The sequence below is a fragment of the Anopheles marshallii genome, chromosome 2, assembly GCF_943734725.1.
Source record: "Anopheles marshallii chromosome 2, idAnoMarsDA_429_01, whole genome shotgun sequence".
Taxonomy (NCBI): Eukaryota; Metazoa; Arthropoda; class Insecta; order Diptera; family Culicidae; genus Anopheles; species Anopheles marshallii.
This window is the reverse complement of record NC_071326.1, coordinates 44,619,539-44,632,974: the sequence shown is the minus strand read 5'-3', so window position 1 is coordinate 44,632,974 and position 13,436 is coordinate 44,619,539. Positions and strand designations below refer to the sequence as shown.

General features: G+C 43.1%; 1 protein-coding gene across 1 annotated transcript in view; it reads left to right on the top strand.

The window, feature by feature from the left end:
- The first annotated feature begins 467 nt into the window (after positions 1 to 467).
- Positions 468 to 13,436, top strand: part of LOC128709307 (RNA-binding protein Pasilla) — a 33,069-nt gene continuing 20,100 nt past the window's right edge. The window contains exons 1-2 of the mRNA XM_053804293.1: positions 468 to 1,266; positions 7,322 to 7,396. Of these exons, the coding sequence (XP_053660268.1) occupies positions 468 to 1,266; positions 7,322 to 7,396 (874 nt within the window). The remainder of the gene's footprint in view (positions 1,267 to 7,321; positions 7,397 to 13,436) is intronic.

Here is a 13,436-nt window from a genome sequence, read left to right as displayed (position 1 = left end):
CACAGTGCAGTAAATGAAATGTGACAAAGGTTCCGCACACGGCGACAATGCTGTACACGTCGAAACTACCAAAGTGCAATTATTTTCCGATCGAGTGTGAAACCACATTACGGGCGTAAAGTGAACCGAAAGTTACACCCCTTGCACCGCAGGCCTTCATCCCCTCACCTGCCACTCTTCGTAGAACGAAACGAGCGGGCGTTCCAGCAATTGCACGATCATTAACCTCAGCGCGACTGTTTGGCTGTGTTGTGGTCATTATAGTTTCACCGCAAAACAACTACTGGAGCAAAGAAGTCCTTCCGTGATACTACTTGCCCTCACGCGTACTGTGTGTGCCTTCACTACGCTGTGGTGTTCAATCGTATGGGCCTTATTATTGGTCGGGGTGCGAAAATAGAAAAGCGTGATTACACACGTATGCACCTGCCCGGTTTCGGCTGGCACGGGGAAAAACACAGTCCCAAATGTTGAACCACGATCAACAGCGGCAGTATGCAACGGGTCCGCGGCAGGATAGTGGACAACCGCAAGCCGGCACGAACGGTAGCCATTCGTCGGCAGAGAACTCTCCTGACCATAACTGTACCGCCACCAGCTTCTTCATGTTCGACGAGCTCAGCTCGGCACTGCACGATGAGCGTAACAATGGCAACAGCAACCACCATCATCGCCAGCAGCAGCACCGGGTGCAGCAATCGCCCGCGAACGGAAGCAGCCCCAAGTCTGCGGTCAGCTCCAACAACTCCGGCAGCACCAACAGTTTGCTCAGCAATGGCGACAGTCTAATGGCACGAATCAATCAGCTCAATCAGCAGCAGCAGCAGCAGCATCATCACCAGCAGTACAGTGCTAGTGGTACCGGATCACCGTCGAATGGTGCAACGATCGACGGTAGCACAATAGGAGTGGTCGCAACCATGCGCACTTCGCCCACGAATGGTTGTGGCAGTGCGGCGGTCAGTGCCCTTGCACAACAGCACCAGCAGCAAATGCTCGCGTCCGCATTGGTACGGAGCGGTGGTGGCGCATCCTTTGCGCAACACTCACCGATCGATGGTACGGATGGCACAACATTCCCAACTGCCGCAACGGTCACCAGCATCCAGCAACAGTATGGTGGTGGTGGTGGTAGTGCCCAGTTCCACAACAGCTTTGCTCAAACCGGTCACCAGCAACAGCACAAAGTGACCTTTTATCAGAGCCAACAGCAACAGCAGTACCATCTTCACCATCACCAGAACACACAGCAGAGGCCGGGTTTCGGTGAGTTTTCACTCTTCCAGAACCTTCCACTGGCAATCGAACAGTGCGATGTGTTGTTACCTATCTTCTTTTTCGTATGCGAATTATTGTTTCGTTCGGAGCCGAACAATCATATCAATAACATTCTAAGCAGAGAGAACTCAATTAATAACTCATGCAAGGGACGCGCAACAGTTAAGGCAGATTAAGGGCAGCAAGCAAGCCCAACACGAAGCTCAAGAAAACAAACTGCGGTCCCTTACGATCACTCAAAAATCGCTCGCTCTGCTGCCATTTTTTTGGGTTAGCTGGATATGTTAATAAATACAAGAACAAAAGAGAACTCGATTCATCTTCAGCATCATCGTACACGCATATGCATGTGAAACTCACCAAATTTTTACGAAACATTCTGCCAATCGAACGTAACAAAACAGACAAACCGTGACATCATCGCTTCACCACCAACTTCATCGCCATTATCACCACCTACCGATCATGATGCCAGGAAGGAGGTTTGTGGGCTAGCCGGAAGGACATATACGCATACCACACAGAAACACATGCACATGCACCCAAACTGGGAGAAAGATAGCTATCGGGACGGAACTGAGCAGCGTACTCACCACTGTCAATGGGACAGCTTTCATCATAAGTAAAACTGCGTCACCTATTACTACTTCTACTGCTGTTATTATTGCAACTATTACTATTACTTCCGCTATCACCATTATCACTTCTGCTACACGCGCCAGTCATGTTTAGCGGTATATTATCACGTTTATCATCCAGTGTACTAAAAGAAGAAATACATACTTTTTTACAAAGCTATAAAAAAGAGAAGCGCCATCTGATTGGTAGCTGAATATCTTCACAATATTCTACACCGCGTACAAACATTTCTCTAAACAACACATTGCGTAATGGCGATTTAAAAGGTGTAAACACTTCATCAGCTCTTATCATCCTGCATTCTGCGTACGCTTCAGACCAATCTGCTGTAAATGAAAAATATTCTTTAGAGAACTAGCAACGAAAACATTTATTTAGACACAAACACCAACTGCCAAACATAAATATGTTCAAATAAACATATAACTGCATTATTAACTCATTTAGGATCGGAAATTGAGGGAAATCAACAACAATGGTGACACATTTCATAAATTTATGAAACTTTTATGCACAGCTATCCTTACAATTAGCTAGAAAGATGTTAAAATATTTACTTATTTTGTTACACAAATTTTCCACCCTCGGTACAATTCTTTCCACGGCCAATGCTTTTCGCATTCTACATTGTGGGCACGTCAGAGTTAAGCTGCCATTAAAAACTCATTCAATTTCCATTTATTCCTTTGCCTTTAGGAGCACGAAATTTAGAACGGTTTTTATTAGGTTTCATTGAGCTGTGGATGTAACAGTAGATTGTAGGTAATTTACTATGCGCGTAAAAGCTCCAAACTACAAACGGGTTACATGTGCCATTAATTTGCTCTTAAAGTTAGATTTTAACAACCCGATTTTAACATTCTGAATCGTTTCATAGCGTAAACGCGCTTATGATAATGATACGCTATTATGAAGCAGTCGTTTAGTCCATTGCTGCCACTAATAGGTTGCTGCTGTACAGATATAGTTATTATAGAGAGGAAGAAAACTTCTTTTCATCACTTGCTGCAGCTCTCGACCAGGCCAAGGAAACGTGTTCTATCATTCCATATATATATTTTTTTTCGTTCCATTCTATGCATCATCTTTCGGTCCTTTCAGCATAATTAATGACCCTTTACGGTTGCTACTCGATGCACCTCTCAAACGCGATGCCGATGTTACTAAGCGAAGGTCCTTAGTCGATCTGCTCATTAAGCAAAATGCTTCCCTAGTCTTCCAGTTCGGTATCGCCCCAAGGAAGGCGTGTGTGTACGAGTGTCGTGCCCCTTTTGCGTTAATCCATTTACCGAAGCTGCTTGCTCTAAATCTGCGACCAGCTCAGGTCATGGCACAGTTTCTGGTGGGCTATAGCGTGGTTATGGCTACAATTTCCACCCGGCCACATAAACGAACGGCTCTAATGTGTGTGTGTGTGTGTTTGAATGAATGGGAAGTGCATGTTGGAGAGGTTCCTTTTACAATACCGTTCGTACCGTTACATAAGCGATGCAGTAAACAGCAGCAAGGATTTAAGACTATTCGATGTTCTAAACCATTGTTCTTGTTTGGTGCTACTGGCACGAGCCAACTATTTCCGGATATTCTTTACTGTCCTTCTTCATTGTGCGTGTTAACATTTTGTATAAAAAAAAAAAAAATTTTCGTAGGAGACTACTCTAGAGTAGTTATGCATGTTGGGTGAGATTGTTAAGAAGTTGTTATGTTAAGGAGAAACCATGATTTTAGAAAAAAAATCTTTAATCAAATATTCATAAAGTTACTTTCCTTTAGTACACCATAGGTACAATAATTTTCCTTTTTATAAAACTTGTACTGCATTGTCTATTACTGAAGCACAGCAACAACTAAAGCACATGCGCTTTAAACACGTGGCAGCAGCAGTACCAACGTGAGGCTTAGTTCAGAAATACGTCCCCCAATATTCGGCCTGGTGTGAGTGAAAATTTCCCACACGCATCGTGCAATGGTCTGTTTGGCCACGGCTGGTCTGTATTTGTCTAGTCCGTTGGTCTACCTCACTGCCACAGGACTTAGCTCACACAAACCACAACCCACACATGAGTCCACTGTTCAATTGGTTGAGCAGAAGAAATCGAACTTGATGGCCTAGTTTTTGTTTCACTGTTCTATCCTTTCCACACCGACGGCGGACGCATTGCTTGTTTTTCTAGTGGCAGTGAAGATGTCACTGCCTGTCTCTCCCCCGATATACGTTAAACGGATACCATTGAGGCACGAGAACACCGTGCAGCGAAATGGGAGTTGTTGATTTCGTTGACAGATTTCTTGTTTCTATTTTTTGGTTTTGTTTAAAAGATTTTTTCGGCTTGGTTATGAGAATCGTGATAATGATATTCATCAGAAGAGTGATTTTGACACGAGGTTTCGAGGTGCGCGCAAAGGTGTCCTGTGTCGCACGCTGCTCATCTCATTTGAACATGCTGATGGATTGTAACTTGACGTCTGGCATGTCATGGACGGTTTTCATTTTTCTGGCAACGCTCTGGTGGGAATCCTAAAAATGCACTGTGACTAATTCAATACGAAACATACCCGGGTAAACCCTCACCGCGTCATGAAACCAACAAAAAGGACGTCTTTCTGCGCTCATTTCGAAAGATTGCACTCACTATGACTAAACAGATCTAGCGTGGTTGAGTGTGGTCAAACTTAGCATACATCTCAAAAACCTATTCATTCGGTTGTGGTTGCCTATTGGAGTGCAATAAACCGAATATTTACCGATTAAGGCATAATGGAGGCGCCCAGTGGCTGATAAATAGTATCCTGTAAAAAGGCTTACATATTTACCTATTTAATTATAGCAAAACTGTGTCAACGAAGACAGCAAACTCATATATCCTGTATCTTATTTTATCTCCTATCACACAAATATACATTTTACTCACACGCCAATCGAAAACTAACGTTTTCATTGCACAGTTGGTGGAGGCGCCTGGTATCACAACACTACTGACCGCACGAATCCTTCGAATATTAAACATCGTTAGCACCGCCAACTCATATTGCACTACTACTATAGCACAAACGAAACATTGCTGTTTTGTTTGATTTTTAGTTCAATGCAATCAAAGCAATACTAAAAAAGCATACATTTGTGCTTGTAGTTATCTATGTTTTTCGCACATTCCTGAATGGAAGAACGATGCAACCGTCACGAAACCGTGCTGTCACAATTGTCCCCAGCTACTTGCAATAAAATCGGTATCGATATCAATTGCCAGTATGCCCCCGGCACCATCGCCGCTGCTTGTCAACACAGAGTTGCAGTTTTGTCCTCCGTATCCTGTTTCCAAACCTCCAGAGTCACACCCAACCTTTAGGTGACAGCAGCAATAATAATTACTGGCCACTGCTGACGAATCCGTGCCAATGTGTCAATTGGAGATTGGAGGTTGTGTTTTACGTTTCATTCAGTCGTTTGTAACGAATACTGCTGCAGTTACTGATAACTTCCCTGCAGCGTTAGGCACTGCGGACGTCCGCTACGACTGTTGTTTTGCTGTCATTTTTGTTTTCGTAGCAAGTGATGGGTGTTTTTGTTTTATCGTGCCCCCGAAAAATGTTTGAGATCGAAATCGTTTGATCGATATTCGCCAACGAAAATGTGAACGCTGTGTTTGACGGTGCATGCAGCGCTTCATTGCGACTGTATCGTGTAATGGGAAAATAAAACGTGTTAAACTACAAGTAGTAAATCATAAAGCATACATTGCATTATTTCGTTCACTGGCTTTTTCTAAAACCGTTTTTGGGTATAAGTTGAATATTAAAGTGCTGTCTAGAGTCGAGCTGGTTTTGATAAAATTTTACAGTTTCAGCTAGAACTTCGCAAGCAGCGCACTATTCCAATGCTGACGTAAAACAATAAACCATTTGCAACAACAAAAGTTAAAGCCATAGTTCTTCATTAGTCTCGTGGGAAATATATTTTACCCTCTGTAAAAGCTATCCTTTGCTCTTCGGTCTGCCAGCAATGAGCAAAAAGTTAAATGAACTCCCCCGCTTCGTTTATGTGCGTAAGGATGTCCGTACTTTTACGCACATCTTCATTTACATTCTGTGCGGAAAAATAAAAGTTTAGAATGCTTCGCTAGCATGATCATCGTCATGTCTCGCATACGATTTGCTTATATTATTTTCATTGCTATTATTTTGCCAAGCACCATTGGCCGATACCGTACACTGGCCCAGTGTCTTTGGTTAAGTATTTTCTAACTCGTGCGGAAACCTTCCCCGGCGGGAACATTGTTGAAATGTAAACTTTTTTTTTATTCATGATAAAATATGTAAATGAACCGTACGGACGGGGTTTGGGACGATGAGTGTAGAAAATTCTCATTTTTCCTTTCGGTTAGTCCATTCATTCTCTTTTACCGGAATGAGAATTTATTTTTCGAGATGACCGGGTTTATTGGAGATAGAAGGAAGTACGAGGCTGCAATTGTATTAGCAAACACGTTTACATAGCGATGCTGCTAGAGGTTGACCCATGCACAGCCAGTGTCGATGGTTCGATCGTTGACTCGTTTGTTTGGTTTTATTGAGATTCACGGCAATTGTTTTTTTATCGAACGCAAAAAATAACATTAGTGGATCAGATGAATTATTGTGTATTTTTATTTGTCTCTTTTAACATTCATTTGCATAAAAATATTCTACATATATTTTCTGCATAGAATTTTCTAATAATACACTCGACATTTTTGGCCAGCGATCTACACGTCACAATGTTTTATTCTCTTCTGGCATTTTCTCACATTATTCTAACTGACCGCTCGCTACAGGACCGCCTTTGTTAGCGCACAATGTAATAAATAAACCACCTAGCAAGCAAGCAGTAGGAAAACAAAATCAGCAGCCAAAGAAAACCCCCTGCAGGGGCACTCCACCCAGAACTAGCCGGTCGAAAGCGGGTCGGAACCGCTGAGCGCTAACCTTTTCGTAACGTGGGAAAGAATGGTTTGGCCACCCCAAAAACGTTGCCCTAGTTCCCTGTTCGTATCTTTCAGTCTCAGCTGTACCATTCCTGTTCATCGCATTCCCATTTCCTAACTGATTTCCTCCTTGCCTTGGGAGGAGTTAGTTGGTTTCAAAGATTATCCGAGCCAACCGGCGAAAGTCGGCCAACCGGGAAAACGCTTTTCTGTGCCTCGCTCTCTACCTTGCTTACCTTGATTCTTCGCGCCGGTCCAGCAGATCCCGGACACATTCCATTCCCGGGGATACCGTCCTTACCATTCATTCACCTGCTATTTTTGTAAACCTAACCGTATGGATGTATAAGAAATAGAACAGACACGCAATACCGCGAGTATATTACGTAAACGGGTCTAATGTTACCTTCTTTTTTTCTGTTTCTCCCTCTCAAACCCCACAGGTAAGTCTCCCGATGCGCACATTGATCCCAGCAGGACGGTCACACAACTGAACCACGCAATGGAACTGTTCGAAGGTAGGGATCACTAAGGAATAAAAGCGGCGCAGATGGAAATCTGCCTCACTATTCGCTGTATGTGTGAGGGTGTGTGTATTTGTGCGTGTAAACCTTTTGCACTGCACTAGAGGCGGTCACTGCAGCCATTCACTTTTTCTACCTTACCCGCCATAAATATCACAAATTATGGAAATGGTTGCAGATCTGCGCCGGAATGCTTGAATGTTTTCGTTCCACTTTGCTGTTTCTCCTTCAAAAGGGTGAACGAATGTTTGTGATGTGATAATGATCAAACGTAGCACTAAACGAAGAAGTAAGATGGCTAATTCCAGTCTGGGTGGGTGAGATTACTGGAAACGCTAGCAGAGATGTTGGACATGAAAAATAGGATGGTTTCAAAGTCTGATTAAAACCATTTATATTAAAGTTGGAATGAGCCAAGGAAATTCTTTAGATTATTTACGAATTCTCCAATTCCAATGCTAGTAAACAATATTTGTTTTTTTTTTTTCGAGAGTAAACAAACAATTTCACCGTTTATTAGCACTCTTTCTTCAACACAAACACTTTGCATGGTTGTTCGTAGCAATCATCATTTGGTTCCCAAACAAACAAGATGCTCACCAACTGTTGGCAGGCGTATATGTTCAAGTACAATTCAAATAGCATCAATAGCTGGCTCTCCTAATGGCATAACTTTAGCCCATCGTTTGTTTGTAAATTATTAAAATTACTTTCCTCAAACTGTAGCTTCTACTAGAATCGTTTGGTTTTTAAATTACCACGCAAAAGTATTTTCCGTTCCTGTTCCTTTCACTTGGGCTAATGTAATATTTATTAGGTAACTATCCGATTAGACAGCGCTTAGAACCGACCCGTTGGCCACTTGACAATTTATTCGATGTTTTTGATATTTTCTACGAGAAAAAAAGACAGATACTCGTCCGTTTAGTTCACCTTCGATGTGAAATTCCTTCCCGTCTGTCTGGGAAATTGTGGCGGTAAACGGAGGGCGGTGCGGTACGACGGTATTCGTCTGGGGTAGAATAATCACTATAATAGCATTACCGTGCAAAACCGAGCATTCCTGCCGGTCGGACTGAGTGTGGTTGGGCCGTGTTCTCCCGAGCGTCGTTTTGGTTGGAATTTATTCACCTACCAGGTTGGCGCACACATCACCCATGGCAACGAGACGAAGCAATTTCGTCGTACGCATATTGTAAAAATAGAAGCTACCTTCCTTCGTAATGGTCAACACCAGAACGCGCCGAGCACCTTGCCGTATTTCGTCCGGGGACAGTTTTTCTTCGCAAAGGGATTTTCCACGTCTAGTTTATATCCGAGGCGATACGTAATGTGAGATAGACCTCTTATGAAAAGCAACAGTAGCAGCAGACAATTTTGCACTGCAAGATGACAAAACTCACGTGTATCTGCTCGCCTGGTCACAATATAGTCATAGATCTCTTTCTCTCTCTCTTTCTCTTTCCGTTTTTGCAATACCCTGTGTACTGTTTTTTGAAGACCTCAATTCGTACGACAAGTGGAACAAATTCCCTACCCTCTCGACACAAACACATATCAAAGGTCGAGATCAAGCCCATAAATTGACGATTAGCTTGCTTTACTCTGTATTCCGATATTTAGTGTTGCCGGCGCGTGATTGATGATCAAAAGTTTGAGGATAGCGTGTAGCACAATTACGCATCGAAATTGGCTCGAATGATCGAAACACTCGATTTTTCAGCTTGTCACCAAGTGTTGTCAGTCTTTACGAATGTCCCTAATTGTCTATCAACTACCCTTTGGACAATGCGACCAACGTAATTTTTAATGGACTATTGGCGAACTTATTTTAAAACTAAAGTTTAGACAATTTTGAATGTGATTTAAACTGTTTTTGCTTAAGTGGACTTTATGAGCGATCGAAATAATAGTTTTTTTTCGAAATCGGCTTTAATCCACTGATATCATTTACTGTAGTTGAGCAAACGAGTAACTTGGTATTTAAAAAGTCAAACCACTTACAAAAGAATTTCAACCCATACCCATCAGTCACCAAAGACCTAACCGAAGAAAAAAAAATCTAAGAAACAGGCAAGTATGTGCTGCGAAACCAGTAAAGACCCACAAGCATGCCACTCCTCGACCCGGCACACGAGAAGGTTAAGCGCACAGGGCGGCACGCCCCCTATCCTCCCCTCCCTCCATCCGTACGGAGTGAAACGCGGCAATGTCTTGGCCTTGGTACGCATTTTCGTGGCCCAAACTAAATAAAACGCTCTCGCTCTCGTGCTCTCGTTTCCGTACCATACCGTAACACTTTCTCGTACGCGCCCTTCATTGAAGCGCACTGAAAGTGGCGATGCTCGATGAACTGCGACCAGCTACTAATTGCCGGGCGTGTGTTGTGTTGTGTGCTTTTTTCATGTTACCGCGATCATCGCGTATGCGTGTAACAGGCAGGTGAAAATTCGTGCGCTTTTATCACTGACCCATTTGTTTCAATTAGGCGCAGCACCTTACAAGACGGTGTGTGATGGCTGCTGAATAGTTTAGTATTGCATCATTTACAGAAGAAGAGCGAAATTTAACAACTATTTCTATTGGGGCACAAGCTCTTAGTTGGAGATTGGCTATGTTAGATAAAGAAGAAAAAAACGACTTAAGAGAAAGAGTCAGATGGAATTATTATGGCATTCTGTACCGCATACTACTGTTTGCAAGGAGCAAAACTGTATCCATGTGCCATGAAGTGTAAATCTGTTCTAAGTAAATAACGTGCTAAAAATGGCTCACGTTTTCTTTCTTTTCCGCTCCACATATGCTGCAGTAATTTTGCAGTGGAAGCCATTGCGATCGTTAGACTGTACCTGCGGTCGCGGCCATGCAACGTTTTAGCACCTTTTGTCACACGGTTCTAAAGTTGTGGCTTTTCCTTGTGGACAGTAACTTGTAACTGCAACATACCTACAAGCAAAACTGGTGTCGTTCGTCCGTGAAGGTCGCTTCCGAATGAAAACTGCCCGGTGTATGGTTCATTTAGAATTGTACTCCTTTCTGAATGTCCAAGAGCATCGGCCAAGCAGGAGGTTTTCCACTTCGTGGCCTTGCCCCCAATGTTCGGTATCGATGGTTGGCCACTGTAACGCTGCAACGGTTCCATGCTCTCGTCCGCCTTGACAGCGATTTGTGCGGCACATCCATTATATCATGTACGGTCCATCGAACCAGTTTGTAAGTGCACGTGCCAACTCAATCGGCGATTGATAATTGATTCCCATTAACGGTGCCATTTATTGCATTTGTATCAACGAGAACACAGTACTATGCTTATGGGTTTTTATGATGAATGAATGGTTCACACAGGAAAAAAAAACGTACGTCTAATGTGTTCATTTTGCGCAATAATTTACGGTGTATTGGTTGAATTAATGCTTTTAAATTGGAGTTTATTGCTTTTCACTATAATTCATTGCATGATATATTTGTTTGCCAGCAACTAATATTTTCACACTATGAGACTACAATTTATTGAAGTATATCGTAAAGTATATCCAAATTTTGCAAACTATAAAAACGAGTTTAGCAGAAATCGTAAGAATCAAGCAAATCCCTCTATACATAACATAAAGATATATCTCCAGAGGCGAATGAAGCTGCCCAGCTCAAAATCTCTAAAAAACAATAAACAACAACAAGATATATCTCCACATAGAACTAAAATTGCTTGCAAAAATATCGAACGTGTAGTTCTACTGTGCTCATATGAAATATGTACAACTCTCTTACCGATAACGGAGAAATTGAATCATCAACCATTCATGAGCCGCCCGTTTTGTACAAAGAGAAGAAAGAAATGATTGCAGGATTACAGGAACGCTTCAGATAATAGAAAAACATTTATTTTGCTTGCGTATGTTAGTGCTATCGACTACAGAACAGGGAATTTGATCGCACAACTATCGAAATATTGTGTTTATTGTTTGCTTATATAAATTAGCTAAAAAGTGGAAGTAGAACCTTCATTTTTTATAATCAACGCAGAAAACATCAAACAGTCGAGCTTACAAACACGCGCAACGTTGGGTTAAAATAGTTTACTAGGTTAGGTTAACGATGCACTTAACCGGAGCAATCCTCTTCTTCCCCTGACCGGCGTGCTCCGCCCTATTGCAACACACATAAATTAATGAGCATATTTTCATTTCGAATGCTGTAAACGATAACAAATTACAGTATCTTGGGGTGCCCATCTATCACGCAGCAAAGAGCAATCCCAGTGCACCGTGCTTTGTTTATTCAAATCGGGCAGCTTCGTTGAGGTATTTCCGTCGGTTTCGGTTTGTGCGTTGTGTTGATTTATGTAGGCAAATCAAAAGCAATGTGCCTTACCAATTGCCAATGAATCGATAAAAATAGTCCTGCCCGCAATGACGGCAGGGAGAGCCTTGGTGTGCGACAAATGTTGATAAATAGGATGCTTAATGAAGCACTGTGCACCGTTACTGGTGGCTCCATCTTGTGGCGAAATGGTGTTTTATTTGAAGGAAACCAAGATCCTCTTCAAAAGAGCTTACCGTCTCCAGTTTACCTACATGTACGAAGAAATCTATAACTTCAAAAAACTGTTTGCCTTTATTCGGAATTCTGTTTTGTGTGCGCTGATCCGATGATTGCTTTGAAAAGAAATTTAATTTAAAAAAAACTACACATTGGTTCCAACATTCCAGTAAGGCATTTCCACAAAGGCATCGCGAGTAAAGAAACCTGGCTACGGGAAGGTTATATCCATTGAGGTAGTGTGAAAAACAATTTGATCTAATACCACCCATATCCATCTATACCTCGGTGCTTTACATTGTATCGCAAAATACTGACGGTTTGACGATGCCTTTCACCTATACCTGTCGGAGTCACCGCTAAGAATCAACTCCCTTTGCACAGCCGAAACAAGCGAGGCGCGGGCGTATCTCAAGGGTGGTTTCATTCTTTCACGACACATTTTCCATCCGTGCCTCAACTTCTTCTGCGTAGGAATCGTCGACATACGTACAACTCCCAGCACGGCAAACCCTGCCTCTAACCTGCCCATCCGTTTGCTCGAAGAGACTTAAAAATAGACACAGAACCCTCTCGCAACCATTCCACTGAATCAACCGCCAACATAGGCCCCGTCGGAATTCGCTGGTTTGTTGGTTGGTGGTTTTGCTATTTTCTGCTGACGAGTAGGTCGTGCCATACTTGCAATGGGCGGAAGAAGCTGCAGGAAGCCCATCTCAACAGTCATCCATCCCGTGGAAGACTTCCGCCAGTACGGCCAGTTCTAATCACTTCCTGCGTTTCGGAGTTTGCGATTGTTCCACTGGCTGGGGATGTGTCGGACGAAACGTCGGGCGGTACTCAAACCAGAATAGATGTTAACTCACCCTAGCTGCTTGAAGTGGACGAGCCGAAGTTCTTCCACCGTTAAGCCTCCTTATTTCGCTCCAGCACCAATCACACCTAGCACGCTGCTTCGACGAAGCACAACGGTGAATCGAGAATAGAAAAACTCGAAGGTACAGGTACTGCCCACCGGCACGACTTGCTGGCTGAAAACGGAACGGTCTAGGAAACGGATCAATGAGTGAGCCCATGACGAAGAAAACAGGACGGCTTTCCTGTGGGATACCGATCCCCAAACCGTACGCCTTCATTTAGTGCTTCCATTGTGTCGGAAGCTTTCCGCTAGAGCGCACTTCCGTCCTGCTTCTGGCTCGATGAGCAAAAGGTGTACTTTCTTCGTGTTTGTCTCGTGTTGCGGGTGCGATAACGTCGAGGAAGTGCTTGAGAACATGCTACACAAGCATATTCGTGCAAGCCTGCATGATGAAGTGATTCCTTTGCGTCGAAGGTGCGGAATGAGAAGGCTACAGTGATACCGGAAATTTGTACACACCGTTTACCCTACCGTGTGCTGGCCTTCGAGAGTAGTGATAAATTTACTTCTGAAACACGAGAATTTTGCATATAAAAAAAAGCGGGGAGCGATACAGGAAGTTGAATGGTGATTTTT